At 52.8% G+C, this 19566-nt stretch overlaps 1 protein-coding gene and 1 long non-coding RNA gene across 3 annotated transcripts; one reads left to right on the top strand and one right to left on the bottom strand.

Moving 5' to 3' along the window:
- Positions 1–670: 670 nt before the first annotated feature.
- Lipe (lipase E, hormone sensitive type) lies at positions 671–18619 on the top strand. Of its 2 annotated transcripts, none has more exons than XM_028781343.1 (10): positions 671–1589; positions 10425–10960; positions 13110–13200; positions 13312–13457; positions 13648–13833; positions 13950–14241; positions 14958–15185; positions 15305–15481; positions 17572–18029; positions 18364–18619. In XM_028781343.1, the coding sequence occupies exons 1-10, from the start codon at positions 671–673 to the stop codon at positions 18574–18576; spliced, it is 3246 nt and encodes a 1081-aa protein (XP_028637176.1). In that variant the 3' UTR covers positions 18577–18619. The 2 variants fall into 2 exon arrangements, with proteins under 2 accessions (XP_028637176.1, XP_028637177.1); XM_028781344.1 differs by lacking the exon at positions 671–1589 and adding an exon at positions 3233–3365.
- LOC114632717 lies at positions 11309–13515 on the bottom strand. Its single transcript, XR_003713130.1, has 3 exons — positions 13337–13515; positions 13060–13174; positions 11309–11559 (listed from the first exon to the last, which is right to left on the bottom strand). It is a non-coding gene; the product is annotated as an uncharacterized LOC114632717 (long non-coding RNA).
- Positions 18620–19566: the final 947 nt, after the last annotated feature.

The raw sequence follows: 19566 nt of genomic DNA on the forward strand, positions 1-19566 counted from the left end.
AAAAACAGGACGGCATCTCCCTTCTTCTGTGCTGTGTACTTTTTAGTACGGGCATAAAATAATCAGAGCCACACTCTAAGACAATTCAACTGACAACCAAGTTGTCAGAATGAATGAAAAAGGAAACTATGATTAAAAGTTTAGAGATTCCTCAAGTACCCCTCTGGTCCTAGGAGGGGAAAATACTGCACTATAGTGGTACACACCTGTGGTCACAGAATTTGGGAAATGAAGACAGGAAGATTCGTAGCTTGAGGCTAGCCTGGGGTAAATCAGATTCCCGCCTCTGAGGGTAGGGATCCAGCTCATCTAGAATAATCCCAGATGAAACAGAAGACTCAGTTAAGATACTTGCCTTCTGAGAAGGGTCACTGGTCATTTTAACTGTGTGGTGAGTGGGGTGGGGCCCTATTTATGACACAAGAGAACAAGCCCCTCCCTTCTTGTAAGACAGTACTGGGCACAGGAGCCTCCCTCTAGTCCTAACCCCTCTCCCGAAGTAAGAGGCACGGAGTGATCACTCGGCAAGGAGTGGGGACCAGCAGTGATAAACTCACAGACCAGCTATAAAGGAAGACCAGGAATGCCAGGACAAAAGATTAGAGCCCAAAGGGAGGTACCATCATGAAAGATCTGTGAAGCGGGAAGCCTGAAGGGTAGGGGCAGAAGGATGAAGTCCAGGAGACCAACTTCTTTCACAAGGGAAACAGCAGCTACAGAGCCAAGTTCTACCTCAGTATCTAGGCCAGAATGGAAACCTGAGACACAGGAGAGGCCTATAATCAAGCCAGATCCTGGCCCAGAAACAACCCTCACAGACCACCCAAGAACAAAGATGCTGCAAGGATTTGGTACCCCACAGAAACAAAGTCTCCCAAACGAGCCCACTGCCCAGCAAGAAGCTGAATTCCAGCCGGAACAGGGAGTTCAACCATCTGCTCTGTTCCAGAAATTTCTCACCCCGTTAGCCTTCCCTGCACCACAGCAATCATCCCCAAGCCAGAGAGTGCACTCGGATCGACAGGAAGCCACCTCGCATAACGGACCTGGGGTGGGGAAAGTGTATACAACTCAAAAGGAACCACAACTCCGAGAAGAACATGTGGGGATGACAGAATCCGGAGCAGCAGAACCACCTCTGGCTACAGAAGTAGAGGCTACATCTATAGCCCAGGCTGTACCTGGACCGCACAAGAAACTCCCTACCCAAATTGACTTGGTATCCCAAGAGAGACCTGAGCAGTCAGACCCTACAGCCAAGCAAACATCTCTAATCCAAGGAGTCAAATCTGAGCAGGGATCTTTGACCGAGTCAGGGTTTTTAACAAGACTGCACGAACTATCCATACAGCGGTCATCCCAAGAGTGGAAGACATTTTTTGATTGTGTTACAGAGTCTGACACAGAGAAACACCTGAGTTCATCCTCAAAGTCAAATCTTCCAGAGTCAAGTTGTGGAACAGTGATCCCGGAAATGCCACTGCTCTCCAAAAGGAAGCCTGATTTTGAAAAGATGTCAGGATATGGCGGGAAATTACCACAGGGGAAGAAAGCCATCCTGCAGAAACACAAACACTACTGGGACACAGGTGAGTCTGAACCTGGAAGACTAGCACATTCCAGAGCCGGTCATTTAGTCGTGTTAAGTATTCTCTGTATCTGGGATTGTAACACTCAGGTCATCTTTCAAGAATCCTGTAAAATAAAGAGCACCCCCACCCTCATCCCCAGCCTGGTCTGTAGAGAACGGATGCTGAGGCACAAAAATGAAGGCTCTTACACAGGGCCCTGCAGTTTGGAAACGGCAAACAGGAGTAAAAACAAGGTTTGTCTCCCTTTACACCAGGCTGCCCCCTTACAAAAGATTTGAAGGAAATCAAATTGAAGTGGGAAAGAGCTCTAACTCAGGAATCAGGTCAAAGAAACCTTACCTTCCTCCTAGCATTCATTTGGGAAGGAAAGAAGGAAGGAAGGAAGGAAGGAAGGAAGGAAGGAAGGAAGGGGTTGGCAGAGCAATAGTTGTGAGGCAAACATACACAAAGCAACAGCAGCACAATGTTCCATGTGGGCCTTACACTTGGCAAGTGTGGTGTAGACTAGCTCAACATCCGGGACATTTACAGCCTCTGCTTCAAGAAGGTCTTTCCCCTGCCGCCAGGTGCCTCTCTGGGGCCTCAGCGCCGTGGAATGACGTATAGACATAGACGTATAGGTTTCATGGCGTATAGACGCTTGGGAGAGGGGCCTGGATAAGGCTGCAGAAGTCTGTGGCAAGGTCAAGGCCGAATGGAAACAGCATAGTGAGGTGCTGGTGGGGTGATGGTCTTTCACCTCAGGGAGCCCGAAGGGCCCCAGAGGTTTCTCAGAGGGCCGAGTAATGCTTGCTCTGTCAAGAAGAAAATCGAGCCATGGGCCACCCAGAAGCAACTGAGAGCGCAGTGAGCCATGTGCGCATGTGCAGGTCTCGGGGCCCCTGTTTCCAGCCTATTCCCGGGCACGTGGGCTCCCCCGACTTCGGCTCCTTTCAGTAGGTCAACCCTGAGGCCTGCAAGCTGCTGGGCCTCAGGGTTTGCTGTCTTCCCCCCTTCCTGCCTCGCATCCCTTTGATTCTGAGGAAAAGGACAGGACAGAGGGAGAGAAACTTCAAGAAACAGAGCTATCCGAACTAGGAGGGAGAGAGCATGTGAGACTGGAAGGTCGTTTGCTGAGAGTCAAGGCCAGCCTCAACTACAGGATAGGACCCTGTCTGAAAAAACATCAGGAACGGACACGGGAGGCTACCAAGTGCAGCCACACCCCCAAATCGGTCCCGGTCCACGCCTTGGGTCTCCCGCCCCCTGCCCGCCCGCCCGATCTTCCAGTTGCTCCAGGGGCAAGTGGGCGGGCCACGTTCAAGGACCAGTGAAGGGGTTGGCGAGGGTCAGCACCCGCACGAGACGACTGAGGATTCTCTGTTGGGGTGACTCTAGCGCGACTCCTCACTCTTCCTGCGGTGAGGACACTTTCCGCCGCCTCCAGGGTTGCTTTCCCCCCCACCCCACCCCACCCCCGTGGTGGTGGACTGCACGGTTCCTTTAACCTGAGCGAATGGGCGGGCCAAGACCTTCAGCTCCACCCATTAAAGGCGGAGCTCAGCGTGGAGCCTGCCCAGGATTGGATGGTTTGGGGGCCTGGCGGTGGTGTGTAACTTGGATTGACTCTGTGAGAGGGACTTGATCGCTGGACTTGGGCCCAGCGCCGGGACTGGAAAGAATTGATGAAGCCGGCCGTGGAATCGGCGCCCGTGGGGGCCCAGGCCTCCAAGCAGGCCAAAGAAGGATCGAAGAACCGCAGTCGCAGGCGGTGGCGAAAAGGCAAGGTCAAAGGTGAGCCGGTAGCAGCTTGGAAGAAATCCCGCACATCCTGCGGGGGGGACGGGGGACTGGGTGGACGGACCCACTCCCACGAGGGGAGAGATCCTTGGACTGAGCCACTGCCGTCCTGCCGGGGGGGGGAGGTGAGGTGAGAGTAGAATGCCCCACCTTGACGTAAGGACTACCGGCTATCCCAGTGCGGTCTTGGGAGAAGTGTCCGAAATGCTAGTCTGTCGGAACAGGGTACTCGCTCGGGTTCCTTATTCTCTGTGTGACCAAGAACAACAGCTGTGCCCTTAGTGTTTTCAGCCTCAGTTCAAGCGCTGATTTTCATGTCTTCTGCCCTCTTAAAAGAATAACCTGGAAGGGTTTTTAACCGCTTTTTCCAGATGAAGAAGTATAAGCGTGCAAAAGGTAGGTGGAAGGGACACCCGGTAACTGGAAGAGCTCCTTGCAACCCCCTTCTTACTCTCTCAGTCAAACTATTTATCTGCTCATTGACAATCGACCCAGCAACACTGGGGCGACTTCCAAAACATGAGAACTTTTAAGTTGGCTTTGCACCTTCACACAGTCCTTAGAGAAAGGAGAGAGTGACTGTCCAGCTTCCCTGGATCAAAAAAGCTGGAGAAACAGTGGCAGAGCAACCAGAGATGTTGTGTGGTTCAGTCAGAGCAGGCATTAAGTCCTGGTTCAGTTATGAGTCTTGTCTGTCTTGTGGTGCTACTTACAGCCAAACCTAGGGCCTGGTGAAGGCTGAAGTCCATGTATCTTTATCAGTCCCAGCCAGAGGTTCCTGTGCAGGCAAAAAAAAAAAAAAAAGAAAGAAAGAAAAAAAGAAAAAAACCTGGCATGGCTCCCCAACCCCAGTAACTCCAAATTCATCATTCCTCGTACCTCCTTTGGTAGACAAGGGTTGGAGTTCAAGCAGAAGCCTGAAGCCTCCTATCCCACAACAGAGATACATAGCAGGACACTATATATTGCTATGATCTGTGAAGTAACAAGCAGGGTCTTTTTTTTTTTTCCTGAACTGCAAACAGGCGTCTGTAGGGCTGTTGTCAGATCCAAATGTGTGTCGTTTGGCACACAATAAGCCAGGAGAGGTGTGTGTAAGTCTACTGTCTGGCTGAGGGTAGAGTGTCTGACTCTACTAGACACTAATCTCCCTAAGAGTAGGGTTGTGTCTGCCTTGTTTACAGGGAATGCCAGACACATGGGACATTCAAGTATTTATTAGATTGATAAGTAAAGGAATGCGTGAAGTATGACGTGAGGCTCTTAATAGCCAAGCTGCCCTTAGTGTCATGAGGAGTCAGAAAGAATCTGCTTGAGTAAGGCTCCTTGCACAGGGTCCAGGCAAGCATACTCACAAAGTCTTGCTCTCTGAGAATCGTCTGTCATTTCCTGAGGCCCTTCCTGATGCCAGGCCTCAGATCTGTGAATCAGATCCCACCCCCGCCCCAAGGGTATCCTGACTGGCTGGAGCCTTCATTTATCCACGGGATCTTTCCCCGTAACTGGATGAGACCGCTGTCATTATGATCAGCCCATTTCTCAAATGATGACACAGAGACACAGAGGCACTGAGCCGGTTGGGTTTCCTGTACCTGTTCAGTGAAGCAGAGAGATGGACACCTTCAGCCTTCTCAGAGCAGGGAGTGTGGAGTTGACAGCTGTCGTATGCCCCATCCTTAATTCTGAAAAGGCTCTAGTCACAAAGATTCCATCCCCAGACAGACATTCAATACCTAGAGATCCCAGGCTTAGACTTTCTGTAACTAGCAGGACAGTCTCAGTAGATCTGAGGACACAAATGTTAATAAGACTTGGAACACAGATATTAAGAAAACTATTGTTGTTACACACCTCTGATGCCAATCCTTGGGAAGCTGAGTCAGGAGGATCACCATTATTAATTCAAGGCAAACCTGTGCTACAAAGTGAGTTGCGGGTCAGTCAGGGCTACAGAGTGAAAGAAACTGTCTCAACCTCTCTCACTCATCCACTTACAGAGCATTGTAAACAAACCAATGTGACGAAAGGGAAAATCGTGGAGCTAGGGATGTGGCTTAGTGACTGGGGTACTCGTCTAGCATGCACAAAGCCCAAGGGTCTGTCTTCAGGACCACACAAAGGAGGCATCGTGGCACATGCTTAGAATTCACAAGTAGGGAGGTGGAGGCAGGAGGATCAGAAAGAAGTTTAAAGTCATCTTTGACTACATAGTCGGTCTGAAGCCAGCTTGGGCTACAGGAGAAAAGGTGTCCTGCTTTCAAAACAGAGAAAACCCTGAGAAAATGATTGTGGGAAGCTTTTCCAACGAGGTGACATCAGACTCATGGATGGGCAGGCATCAGCTGCCAAGCAAGAGAGGTAGGGAGAGCAGAGCAACAGGAGCAAGAACACCCACTATAGGGAGGGTGGAGCAGTGCCTGACAGTGCCGAGACAGGTCCCCGGGGGGAGGGAGGCCGGGGTCAGGAAGCTGCAGCAGGCAGGGTGGGCTCTAGGTTGGGTTAGAAGGCCACGTCCAAGACTGAAGCTTTATCTGGGAGGACGGTGGGGAAGCAATGGTAGGCGGGAAGGGCGTGGTCGGCTTTATGCTTTCTACAGATCCTCTGGATGTGCTTCAGGAAACAGGGTTCAGTCAGAGGCTCATGGAGCTTTAAAACTATCTGAGTGAGGACCAGGAGGAGGTGGTGGAGGTGGGTGGCATGCCGAGTTTCCAGGCTCCTGGGATGTCAGGTAGATGGGGATAGGTGAGGGAAATGGACAGTATAACCCCTGAGCTCTCTGCCTGAGCAAAGTGAGTCAGTCCTGCAGGCTCTCAGCACACCCAAATGCACATGGAGACCATGACACACCCAAACATGTACGTAGATTCTTGTTTTGTTGTTGTTGCTGCTGCTGCCGCCGCCATCTTAGCGGCGGGACGTCATATATACATCCCGGGCTAGCTTCGAACTCACCATGTAGTTCAAGATGACCCTGAACATCAGATCTTGTCTCCACCACCATAGTGCTGGGGTTACAAATGTTCACCCCCACACTCAGTCTATACAGTATTGGGGATCAGCTCTAGGTGGAGTGAGGGAAGCACTGCACCAACTGAACTATATCCCCAGTCCCCATATCCAGAGTCATAAAAACATGAACACATCCCCCACAAGCTGAAAATCCAAGACAAAACATAGACACACAGGCTAACAGACATGCATAGCTCATGACACATACAAACACACATACCTTCAGACACGGCAAGAAAGGTACATTGACCTAGTACATCCCCAGGAACCAAAGTCCAGGCCTGATACAACTGACAAGTGGATTCTCAGGGCAAAGGGCTGGAGGAGGTAGGAGCATGGTTCAATGACAGGACATTTGTCTAACATGTACAAGTTTGATTCCCAGAACCCAAGGGGGGAAATATCTCCCAGGGAAAGGGCTGGGCCCTAGTTGGCTAGGTCATCCTCTACCATTGCCAGGTCCTCCTCAATCCTAACTTTGCCCCATTCCTGCCATGCTCACCCATGGCCCCACTGGGTATACCCTTACCCCAGTACCCTCTGCCTAGGGTTCTGGCAATCTCAGTATCCCTCCCTTCTGCCTCTAGCCAGCCTGGTCTTCAGGGAACCTTGAATGGGGCAAAGAGCAGGGCCCTGAAGTCACAAGGGCTTGGTGGGGTCCAACCCTTCCCCTACTGCTTCATCCCAATCAGTTGGTCTTCCGAAAGTGTTTTTCATCTTCAATAAATGTCCCAAGCCCGTACTCGCCACATGTGACATTGGGGTGGGAAGGCAGTCAGTTCTAGCAGAGTGAAACTGTGACAGATGGAAGGTATCCACTGTGACAAGTGGCTGAAGCTAGGCTTAGAAAGTGGGAACTTGCACCGGCTAAGAGTGGAACACAACAGAGAAGGCCCTGCACTCGGGATCCCCAGACAATCTCATGGGGAAACAGAACAAATAATATGATCAGGAAATCATATGGTGACGGGCTAGGGTAGTGACGGGCTGCATGGAAAAAGAACCCAACCCCCCATCCCCATCAGTGATGCTGAGCCGAGTGAGACCAGGGAGTAAACCATGCATGTGCATGCAATGCCTCCCTGGGCTAGGGATATGGCTTGGTACTGCCGCATGCTTAGCACATGGGTTCCACTTCCAGGAGGAAGGGGGAGGAAAGTCCCTTGGGATACTGCTCGTGAAGCAGTCCCCCACCCACTCACCCTGGGTGGGCAGAATGGCTCAGCACTTTCCAGATGAGGAATTCAGACCTAACCTAGCAACTGGGACCAGTATGCTACCATAATGGCCACTTAGCTTAATGCCCCCGAAGGCGATGATCCGTCTGTTTGCGAGTCCTGGGAAGGCGCAACCCTCTCCCCAGTCCCCGGCCACTGCCTTTGGCCTTCAGTCTACTTTGTGCCCTCTGCCCTTCACATATTTGCTGGCGTGTGCTAGGCCGTGGGGCCAACCCTCTCCCTTCATCAAGATGACAGTCCAGGGACAGAGACTGAGGACTGACCCACAGCCAGACAGACACACATGCCGCTGAAGCCTCTCAGCCTCTCGTGTACAGCAGGCTCTTTCCGAGGCCACACACCTGATTTTGTTTTGTAATGTTGTGTTCTCCCTAAATAGTCATACTCCATGAGCTTTCTGCCTCCACAAAAACCCCGTTTGTGTCCTAGACAGATAAAAAAACAACTATAACAACAACAACAAAAAAAAAAGACATGTGCACGCTAGGGTTGAAATAAGCTTAGTGAGTAAATGGAGGGTGGACTTTAGAGATGGGAGAGATAAGGGGAAGGACCACCTCGTTGGGGCCTGAGGGTGAGAAAGAGCCGGCTGGGTGAGGAGCCTGTGGAAGAACCTGTAAAAGTCTCTGAGCCTTGCTTTGCCCATATGTAACATGGAGTGGACCATCCGCAGGGTGGGCTGTGGAAGTTAGGGGGTGAGCCCAGGATGTGCATGGAAGAATACCACCCAGTCGGGCCTGTGACTCGGGCCCCTGGGTGAGTTTGGTAATGCCTTAATCGGCTTTTGTCATCCCAGGGAGGGTGAAAGCGGGGCTGGTCACTTCTTTTCCCTAACAGCTGGAGACATCTGTGCCAGGGCCAGTCTTGCGGGGTGGGGGTGGGAATTGGCATCACTGAGCCCTCTGGCTCCCTGAATCCACTTACGGGAGAAAGGGGACAGCTTTCTGGGGGAGAGGGGACAGTGTGTTCAGGACTGAGGCTTGTGACTCCTGGGTCCTAAGGGAGAAGACAGAAAATGGATCCCTGAGTCTGAAGAAGGAGAAGCTGGGGTCTAGACCCTGGCATGGGTTCCCTGGTCTAAGCAAGGAGGGACTGGGGTGCAGGAGTCTGGGGCTCTAAGGAAGGAGGACTCTGCTGCCTGTCAAGCAGGCAGGAGGGGCAAGGAGTTGAACTCTGGGCTCTGTTTACAACATGTGGTTCTAACTATCCTTTCTGGATGGGAGGTGAAGCAATGGCCACACCCTACCCAGGCTGGTCCCTCCCCCAGTTTATCGCCCCAGGCTGCTACTGGCACTAGCCACAGACCTGCTGTGCCAGCTTGGGGAGCTCCGGTCGGAAGAGGCCAGGGAGGGGTGAGTGCAGGCTCAGCTAAGAGACAGAAATGGTCCTGCTGCCAGAACCCAGGACCTGGAAGGGAGAGGAGACACCGTCTTCTAGGGAAACAAAGGATTTCAAATCCAGGAGCCAGGCAGGGCCCTAGACTTCCAGAGGGGGGAAAAATCACTTGGGAAGGTTGTAACGTCCTCACCGAAGTGTCAAGGGCAGCTTATCCAAGATGTGGTATAAAAGTCTGAGTAACAGAGAGTAACAGTAAGGAGACTCCGGAGAAAGATCACAAAGGACGCTGAATGCAGGAAACCACGCCAAGCATGGAGCCAGATTTTGAAGGACAGATAGAAGCTGAGCTTTGAGAGACCTAGGAGGAGTGCTACGTATGTAGGAACTCTGGAGTTAGAAATCGGCGAGTAAGTGGGCTCTGTTATCCATGCAACCGCTGGCTCCTCACTGACCCTTAGCTACCCTCCTGTAATAGAGGTCTGAACCAGTGCATCCGGGGTCTTTGGGAGCTAACTAAACTGTAGCCTGGGTTTAGCTATTTAAACTGCTGTTTCAGGCAAGACAGTGGGACAATGTAATCTAAGGCAGATGGACAAGGCTGAAAGCCAGGTGACCATCCAAAGAAGGGCTGCTGGGTTTAGGGAATCCTACAGGGAAAAAAAAAAACAAGGAGGGAGGTGGATTTTGGAAGGGATTCAAGGCTGAAGTAACCAGGAGGGAGTCCGTGATGCAGAAAGGCTGATGTTGTGTAGACGAGGCTCAGAAGGAGAACTAGACATCGAGGGCAGTCCTAGGTGGGAGTGATCGCTGGCCTCAGGGATTAGTGGTCCCAACCATTGTTAGAGGGAAGGGCTCATAGGCAACCCCAAGAGACTGAAAAGGAAACTTGGAATGGGGCTTGAATGTGTGGGTCTTAAGAAAGGGGACCATTGAGCAGCATCCAGATGTCCCAGAACAAGAAGGACAAGTCCAAAGACAGTAAACAAAGAAAGGAGTTCCCCCCTTGAATACCTGGAAGGAAGAAGGAAGAGGGTGGGCTGGCTTCCAGGATAGGGAAGCAGATTTCTTTTGAACTCAGGAGATTGGTCTCCTAGATCCAGGAAGGAGGGCAAAAGACATGGACAGCGGGTTTCTAATTCTAAAGAGTAGAGACAGGCAGGGACTGCCCAGTCTGAGGGCTTCTAGTCCCCGCTGCTAGGCAGAAAGAGGCTGCGGCCCTAGACGTCTAGAAGACAAGGAAATTCCTAGGTGTAAGAGAGAAGAAAATGGAAGGCCCCTGCATCTCCAGGAGGCTTGGAACAGACCCCTGAACCTGAGGAAGGAGAGGACTCGGCTTTGAACTCCTGGATCTTAGCAACGATGATCCTAGGTTTGGATACTTGGTTAGGCCTAGGGAAAGAGAGGTAGGTCCTGTACTCCTGAGCCTGACAGAGCAAAGGGTAATCACGGACTTCCCATCTTCCCACAGCCTCAGCGTTCTCACACAGCATGGATTTACGCACAATGACACAATCTCTGGTGACACTCGCAGAAGACAATATGGCCTTCTTCTCAAGCCAGGGCCCAGGAGAGACAGCGCGGCGGCTGTCCAATGTCTTTGCAGGTGTTCGGGAGCAGGCACTGGGGCTAGAACCAACCCTAGGCCAGCTGTTGGGTGTGGCACACCATTTTGACCTGGACACAGAGACACCAGCCAACGGATACCGTAGCTTGGTGCACACGGCTCATTGCTGCCTGGCCCACCTACTCCACAAATCCCGCTACGTGGCCTCTAACCGCAGGAGTATCTTCTTCCGTGCCAGCCACAACCTAGCAGAGCTGGAGGCCTACCTGGCTGCCCTCACCCAGCTCCGTGCGCTGGCCTACTACGCCCAGCGCCTGCTGACCATCAACCGACCAGGAGTTCTCTTCTTTGAGGGTGACGAAGGATTCACTGCAGACTTCCTGCAAGAGTACGTCACGCTACATAAAGGCTGCTTCTATGGCCGCTGCCTGGGCTTCCAGGTGAGTCCCTTTGCCCCATGTCCCTCTGGGCTCACAGTGAAGGCGCTGGTGGCCGGTCACCTGTCCTTGAAGTAGTGTCCACGGTAATCACAATTACTAGATTCATGACTCAGCCCACAGACTGGCAAAGAAAGTTGGCAGGAACTCAGAACTGGACTTTGTGGGGCTCAAGCTCATGCCTGGTAACTTGGCAGGTACTTGGGAAGCTGAGGCTGGAGGATTGCAGGTCCAAGGCCTGGCTGAGCTTGCAGAGTGAGATGAAGGGAAGTCTGGGAACTTCCTGAGACCTTGTCTCAGAGTAACAGGAGAGCTGGAGCTGTAGTTCAGTGAGAAAAGATCTCCCAAACATGCATGAGACCAGAGCTTTAATCCCTGGGGCGGGGGAGGTTCATTTGTTCTTTTTCTATTTCAAGTATTATGGCTTGATCTTAGAGCCTCGTGAATGTCAGGCGAGCAGTCTGCTGTTGAGCTGTATCCCCCATTCACTCTTTTGTAGTCCCCTAAGTTCCTTTGAGTTTGAGCCCCGAGGAGGGTGATCTGTTCTTGATCTCAAAGGTCTCTTCTGTGTGCGTGCATTCCCTGTCATCTTCACTGAGACTCTGAAACAGAAGGAAGAAGGTGCCATCCCACAGATATCAGATTGGCACTTGGGCTTAGTTGCTGTAAAAATCACATGATTTCTCGGCAGCCCTCAGGACAGGGTTAAACACTCCCATCATATTTGTGACAGCGAGGGGCGGAAAACCTAGTTGTGGCTGATCTTTCCTGAACTAGAGGTTCTGACCCAAGCTGTGAGCCTTCTGTCTTTTGCCCATCCCAAACCACAGAAAGTGAGGCAGCCAATACCCTCAAGAGATTAAGGCAGAAGGATTATTTAAAGATAGAGGCTAGCCTGAGCTACATCGTGTGTACCAGGCAAGCCAAGACTATACAGAAAGACCCTGCTTCATAAGCAAACACACGAGTAAATGAATTAACTAATTAATTAATTAATTGGGGGCTAGAGAATTGCAGAGCATAGAAAACTGAACTCAGAACAGAGGCCCCGGAGCTACCCCTGTCTTGGGGTCAGTGCTTCCTCCAGGCAGCCCCAAGGAGGGTTATCAGGCTATATCAAGGAGCCCTACTAAACTCCAGGGGCTTCCTCTCGGGGCTTCCTCTCCCTTCACTGAGAGATGAGCCCACCACTCTTTCAGCTTCCCTGTCCCTGTCCACTACTCTGGTCCTGAGCAACCCAACATAGTTCTTTCTGGGCCTTTCCCCTCACACACACGACCCCTCTACATAGTGATAAGCCCGGCAGAGCCAGCCATCTCCCTGCTTTTATGTCTTGGCATTGACACTGGAAAGAAAGAAATTCCAGGCTGCCTAAATCGGTATTGTAGCCACAAAGGCCAGGAGCTCCTGTGCTCTTTGGCCTACTGGGTCCCTGGCCAAGAGCACAACCTGGGCCAGCTGCCAGCTCCTGAGGACCCAGATCTGTTCAAATACAAGACAGCATCACCGTCTAAAATGTCAACTTCCAGGAAGGCAGGGGCCTCCAGATCTCAGATACTACTCAGTCCCTGCCCCCTCCCAAAGTCTGGCACGCTGTGGAACTTGTCCAGTGTTTACTGAGTGAACAAGAACCCTACTAATTCCTTGCCTTGACCTCCTGGGGCTGAGTCTCCTGTCTGTCCCCTGTCTGCCACCTGTCACGTGTCTCCCAGTCTCCCCTGATAGCCATCGACCCCTTGTCTAGGCCTCAGCTGATCTGCCCAAGTTCTCTGTACCTGTCTTGGATCATTTCCCCATTTCTGGCTTTCAGTTCCCTGTACCCAGCCCGAACTGTCGGCTTCACCCCTCCAGGTGCTCAGAATGAAATCCATCCCTCACCTAGGCCCTTGTCTGCCTCTAGGACCTCCCTCACTCTCATCCCCTGGCTCGCTCAGCTGTAGGCACGGCACCGTGTTCCCCGTTCCGTGCTTGCTTCAGTTCTGCTTTCCCTAGCTGCCCGTGTGCAGCATCGCAGCTCCTGCTTCTGCACTTGCCCCGGCCTCTCCCGACTCCCAGGCCTGGCCAGGTAGCCTGGCCCACGGACATCACTGCAGGCCATGCACCTAGTGCCATCCTTCCTGGGCAGTTGGGTGACACAGGCGTCCCTTCACAGTTCACACCCGCCATCCGGCCGTTCCTGCAGACTCTCTCCATCGGGCTGGTGTCCTTCGGGGAACACTACAAACGCAACGAGACGGGCCTCAGTGAGTGGCAGCTGGACCCTGCCCATACCCTCTCCTGTCCCCCCTTTCCTAACCCAACTGAGCAGTCTGGCTGCCACCAGGGCTCCTTGACACCCTCACCCTGCTCCCCAGGTGTGACCGCCAGTTCCCTGTTTACCGGTGGCCGGTTCGCAATCGACCCGGAGCTGCGGGGGGCTGAGTTTGAGCGCATCATACAGAACCTGGATGTGCACTTCTGGAAAGCCTTCTGGAACATCACTGAGATCGAGGTGCTATCGGTGAGCAGACTCAGGAGACGGCCCCAGCTTGCTTACTCCCAGACTGACTCCCAGACATCCAGCAAAGCCACAACTGCTCACCTCAGGGCCCAGGCTCAAGGATAGCAAAAAAAAAAAAAAGGTTGTGCTGGGAGGAGGAAGTTTGCAGCATGGTGTGTGCACTCCAGCATCCTTTCTGTTCCCTCCCTAGTCTCTGGCCAACATGGCGTCAACCACTGTGAGGGTAAGCCGCCTGCTTAGCTTGCCACCTGAGGCCTTTGAGATGCCACTAACCTCTGACCCCAGGCTCACAGTTACCATCTCACCTCCCTTGGCACACACGGGACCGGGGCCTGTGCTAGCCAGGCTCATCTCCTATGACCTGCGGGAAGGACAGGTAAGCCCCTTATAGCCCCAGACAGTAGCAGCCCCACCCCAGCACCCTGAAGCCTTGAGCCTGCCCTGTGGGAGGAAGAAAGCCCTGACAGATCACCGCCCCCTCCTCAACACCAGGACAGCAAGATGCTCAACAGCCTGGCCAAGTCTGAGGGCTCACGCCTGGAGCTGCGTCCACGGCCTCAACAAGCACCCCGTTCGCGGGCCCTGGTCATCCACATCCACGGTGGCGGCTTTGTGGCACAGACCTCCAAATCCCATGAGCCCTACCTCAAGAACTGGGCCCAGGAGCTAGGTGTTCCCATCATCTCCATTGACTACTCCCTGGCCCCTGAGGCGCCCTTCCCCCGAGCACTGGAGGAGTGTTTTTTTGCCTACTGCTGGGCTGTCAAGAACTGTGACCTGCTTGGTGAGACCCAGGTCCCTGCTTTCACAGATTCTTCTCCCATCCTTCCCCTGGCCACCCTTCCTCAGCTCCTGTCCTGTCCTGGAGAAGCACTAAGTCCTTAGGTCCTCAAGCCTCGGCCAAATCCCGACCTGTCCCTCACCCCAGCCCACCTCCCTTCTACCGCCTCTGTGGCCCTGCCAAGGGCTAGCCCCAATGCTGTTCATCTTGCATCTTGGCCACTTCATCTCTGCCTCCTGCCCTCTTCTCACGGCCCCTCCCCTCCTGCCTCTCTCCCCACCCCCCCAGCTGCCCACCTTCTGCTCTCCTGCACTTCGAGTCTGCTGGCTCACATGCCCACCCATGTGCCAGGTTCCCACACCTCCCTCTTGGAATGCCAACATCTCAGGAGGACATCAAGACACAGAGCAGTGTGTGGCCATTCCCAGCCTTAACTCTGACCTTTGGTTTTCCAACGTCTGATATCCCTGTCTCAGGAAAACTGCCCTGAACTCTTCTTCCCCACCACCTGCTCTCACTGCTGCCTGCCAGACTCCCCAGGTCCCCAGCATTCTGTGTCTGTCCTCTGACCACTACAGACCACATAGGTCCAAATCCATGCCTCTTGCCGGTAACTAAAACGGCATTCTGCTTGATCTTTGGAATTGCATACCTCCCCTGAGAGCCCCGTTCTCCCTACTCATGCCAGGCTATGACTGGGCTCGTCTCCCCACAACTAGGTTCAACCGGAGAACGGATATGCCTTGCAGGTGACAGCGCAGGTGGGAATCTCTGCATCACCGTATCCCTCCGGGCAGCAGCCTATGGAGTGAGGGTCCCAGATGGCATCATGGCAGCCTATCCAGTTACCACCCTGCAATCCTCTGCTTCTCCCTCTCGTCTGCTGAGCCTCATGGATCCTCTTCTACCACTGAGCGTACTCTCCAAGTGTGTCAGTGCCTATTCAGGTAAAGGCTGTGCCCTCAGAGGATGGCAGCTGGAAGCCTGCCTCAGATACGCCACGTCTGTGTGTTTGCACTGGGCCTAAAAGAAGAGGCCAACTCAGCCTCCTACATGCGTTCTGCAGGGACAGAGGCAGAGGACCACTTTGACTCAGACCAGAAGGCACTGGGCGTGATGGGGCTGGTGCAGAGAGACACTTCCCTGTTCCTCAGAGACCTCCGCCTGGGTGCCTCTTCGTGGCTCAACTCCTTCCTGGAGCTAGGTGGACGCAAGCCCCAAAAGACCTCATTGCCCACAGCAGGTGAGTTAGAGCTTGCTCCAAGGCACCTAGCCAAGACAGCATAGACAGACACCATGACATAGCAGAAGCCCCAGGATACATGGGGCCACTGAGATACCTGTCCTGGCTGGTTCTGTCCTTGGTCCTACAACAAGTCCTTAGTTGTCCACAGCAGACCACATCCTGGAAATTCTGCTTCCCCAATCCGTCTCACAATCCGAGGAATTGCAAAAAAAAAAAAAAAAAAAAAAAAACCTCTCAGGGCCCTCACTACAGGAAGCAGAAGAAAGCTCTGTGAGTTCAGGGTCACCCTCATCAACGAAGCAAATTCCTGTTCAAGGTAGGTCAAAGCCATACTGGGAAACACTGTCATAATAACAATAAAACCATTCCTTCAGGGGCCTGGGGAGATGGAAACAAGAGCTTATTGTGTAAGTATGAGAACCTGTTTGGATCCCAAAACCCATATAAAAGCCAGGTGTAGTGGCACACATCAGCTCTGGTGGGCAGAGGCAGGTGAGTCCCTGGGACTGACTGGAGTGCCGGTCTAGGCAAAAGCAGTGAGGTCTGAGTTCAGTGAAAGACATGACTGAAAAGCTAAGGTGGGGGCTAGTCAGATGGCCCAGTCCCTGCTGCCAAGCCTGCCCTGGGTTCAGTCCCCAGGATCCACGTGGTACAAGGCAACCGACTCCTATAAATTATCCTCTGCCCACCAGACATGCACACCCACAAACAAAATAAGGATTAATAAAAGTGAAAGAAAAAAAAACTAAGGTGGACGGTGCCGTGAAGAACAACACCTTGAGGGTGATCTCTGGTCACACATACACACAAAAAGACAGTTTACATGTGTTTTATTTTAGAATCTTCAGGTAAATACAGACACACAAATTAAAAGGAAATTGAATTTGAAGCAAGGGACCACTGAGCCATGGGGGTGGGGCTCTCAGCAGGAAAGGTGACCCTAGAGGCACACACTCCAGCCCAGCTTCTAACTCAGGGCCTCAATGCATTCATGGACAAATATTAGCATCTATAACCCTTAGCTTGTCCTTCTGTGAAATGGGTACAAGTGTATCTACCTTGCTGGGTCATAGTGAGGACGACTACACCCATTTGTGTCAAATGCCAGCACAGTCCCTGGCTTAGAAGACACTAGAATCCCATGTTTATGTCTGCAGTTCTGTTCCAGTGACTCTGGGTCACACAGCACCTAAGTGATTATTCTTATATTGGTCTGCACTCTGCCCCTCATAGATTGATAAAGGCAAATTGTAGCTAGGAGTATGTGTCACACCACACGCCTGAGGCAGGAGGATCCCAATTTGGGCAACAGAACTAAAACAGCATAATCCCTTGAAGGGCAAGCCGTGGGGATCCAATTAACAGACATGTTCATCATCAAGGCACTTGCTTGCCCGGCTACTCAATGGAAAGAGAGAAAAGTGAGACGTGACCGCCATTTTGGAGAGCAGATCCAGGAAAGTAACACACCTGGGGTCGCGTTAGCTGCCCGTAGACAGAAGCTCCTTTCAGCTGTACGTGCTCGTTCACACCCTTTGGTCAAGTAGTCATAAAAAGGCTGGCAGAGCTTCCTGCAGTGTGGAGCCCAGAGGCAGCTACAGCCTGCCAATCAAACCTTACTACCAGCCTGGGGATGTAGCTCTGCAGTAGAGCACCTGCCTAGAATCCACCAGCAAGGGGCAAGAGGCTGAGAACTAGCATGTGCAAGGGCTGCGTGCACCACAGAGACAAAAATTCATACAGATACATCTTGATCCCTTGGGAGGAAAGGATTGTTAACCCTGAGTTCTTATATTCTTATACTTTATAAGCTAAGTACTATATAACAGTTATACAGAGGGAAAAATGGAAGATTTCAGAAGTCAATTGATTTGCACTTCCTAGTCTAAATACATTCCCACCGTGCCCTATAACACAGCCCCACCTCCAATTCTACCAACCTTAGGATTGCAACCCTGGATACAGAAATGTCCCGTTCTGGAGGGGGCGGTTGGTCCTGGACCTCCCCTGTCTGGCATCACACACCTTCCTCACAGCTAGCCTTATCTTCTGGCCTCAGGCAGCCTATGTCTTTGTCCTTCCTATAGAGTCAGTGCGCCCCACGGAGTCTGTGCGCCCCACTGAGTCTATGCGCAGGAGTGTGTCTGAGGCAGCCCTGGCCCAGCCCGAGGACTTGCTGGGCACAGATACCCTGAAGAAGCTGACGTTAAAAGACTTGAGCTTTAAGGGCAACTCAGAGTCTTCGGACACCCCTGAAATGTCACAGTCAATGGAGACACTTGGCCCCTCCAAACCCTCCGATGTCAACTTTTTTCTGCGGCCTGAGAATTCCCAGGAAGAGTCTGAAGCCAAAGATGAAGTGAGCCCCATGGACAGAGTGCCCCGCGTGCGCGCTGCCTTCCCTGAGGGGTTCCATCCCCGGCGCTCAAGCCAAGGTGTCCTCCACATGCCCCTCTACTCGGCACCCATAGTCAAGAACCCCTTCATGTCTCCTCTGCTGGCCCCTGACAACATGCTGAAGACCCTGCCGCCTGTGCACATTGTGGTGAGAATGCCCGGGCAGGGTACCTCTGGAGGGCAGTGGGGTGGGAGATGGGCGCCCTGGAGAAAAGAGCTAGCCAAGTACCACGTAGCCAGCCAGGCCAGGGTGTCTTGTCATTTGTCATGGGCAGGAGGCTTGAGCAGGTGGAAAAAGATGGGCGGGACTGGGTAAAGGTCGAGGATTCAGTTAACCACATATCTTCCCATCACCTCCACTGTGTTCTTTCTCCCCTCTCCTTCCCTAACTCCCCTTATTCCCCCACCCCCTGTCTCTGTCAACCTTCACATCTGTGCCCACGTCCTTTTCCCTCCCTCCTACCCTGACCCCCATTCTCTAGGCGTGCGCTCTGGACCCCATGCTGGATGACTCGGTCATGTTCGCGCGACGACTGCGCGACCTGGGCCAGCCCGTGACGCTGAAAGTGGTCGAGGACCTGCCGCATGGCTTCCTGAGCCTGGCGGCCCTGTGTCGCGAGACCCGGCAGGCCACGGAGTTGTGCGTGCAGCGCATCCGGCTGATCCTCACCCCGCCTGCTGCACCGCTGATCTGAGCTGGGGACGGCGGGGGGCGGCACTAAAGACCTCTTACTCCCATCTGCGCGGGCTTCCGTGATGAGTGCGCTCCGAGACTGGCTCTAGGCCCCTCGGTCGGGCTGGGCGGGCGGGAGTGGGCTGTGCCTTAACTTGAGACAGTAAGTGGGGCGGGACAGGGGCCAAAAGCTGAACCTGGGGGAGGGGGACGCACATACACACCTGTCACCGAGACAGCTGGCCCTGCACTCCACCACTGCCTTCTGCTGCTGCTGTGACCGACCACGGCTAGTCGGTTGTGCCTTTTGTAAATAAAAGTTATTTAATTAGTTAGGCCTTTTAAAAATAGGGAGTGTGTTTTCCCAGCAGATGGCAGCACTGGGCTCAAGTTGCTGCGAAAGGGAAAATTAGGATATGTGGACCCAGACTCTAGCTTTGCTCACAACCAAAACCACCTAATTGGCAAGTTCTACCTGCCTGTGATCGTCATTAAAGCCTCAGCAGCCTGGCTCCTGGGAGACCCTGGGTTTAGTGAGACAATTTAGACCCAAAGCCTGCCCTTCGGGCTGCTGATACAAGGTTCGAGGTCTGTGCAATGATGAAGCAGGAAGGATTTCACAGAAGAGATGACCATAACCTTAAATAGAGGAGCACAGGGCTGAAGAGATGCCTCAGCGGTTAAGAGCACTGATTGCTCTTCCAGAGGACCCAGGTTCAATTCCCTGTACCCACATGGGAACTCAACAACTGGTAACTCCAGTCCCAGGGCCTCCAAGGGCACCAGGCGTAAACACGGTGAACAGACCCATACGCAGACAAAATACCCATACACATCATTTTTAAATTTTTAAAAATGTCCATATAAAATTTGCTAGGCAGAGAAGCATGACAGTAAGCAGTGAGCTGGGCTTCCAGACCAGAAAGCGGAGTGTGAAGTGGGGCGCTGGGGAGGAGCCTGGCTAATAAGTGAGCTACCAGGATCATCCTCATGAGGGTGAGAGCACTGAAGA

Source organism: Grammomys surdaster, unplaced genomic scaffold (genome assembly GCF_004785775.1).
Source record: "Grammomys surdaster isolate TR1022 unplaced genomic scaffold, NIH_TR_1.0 396, whole genome shotgun sequence".
Lineage (NCBI taxonomy): Eukaryota > Metazoa > Chordata > Mammalia > Rodentia > Muridae > Grammomys > Grammomys surdaster.

Coding starts and splice junctions, on each gene's coding strand:
- Lipe (XM_028781343.1), top strand. CDS start 671: ATGAAGTCCAGGAGACCAACTTCTTTCACAAGGGAAACAGCAGCTACA. Junction 13,834..13,949: donor ATGACCTGCGGGAAGGACAG/GTAAGCCCCTTA, acceptor CCTCAACACCAG/GACAGCAAGATGCTCAACAG. Junction 18,030..18,363: donor TGCCGCCTGTGCACATTGTG/GTGAGAATGCCC, acceptor CCCATTCTCTAG/GCGTGCGCTCTGGACCCCAT.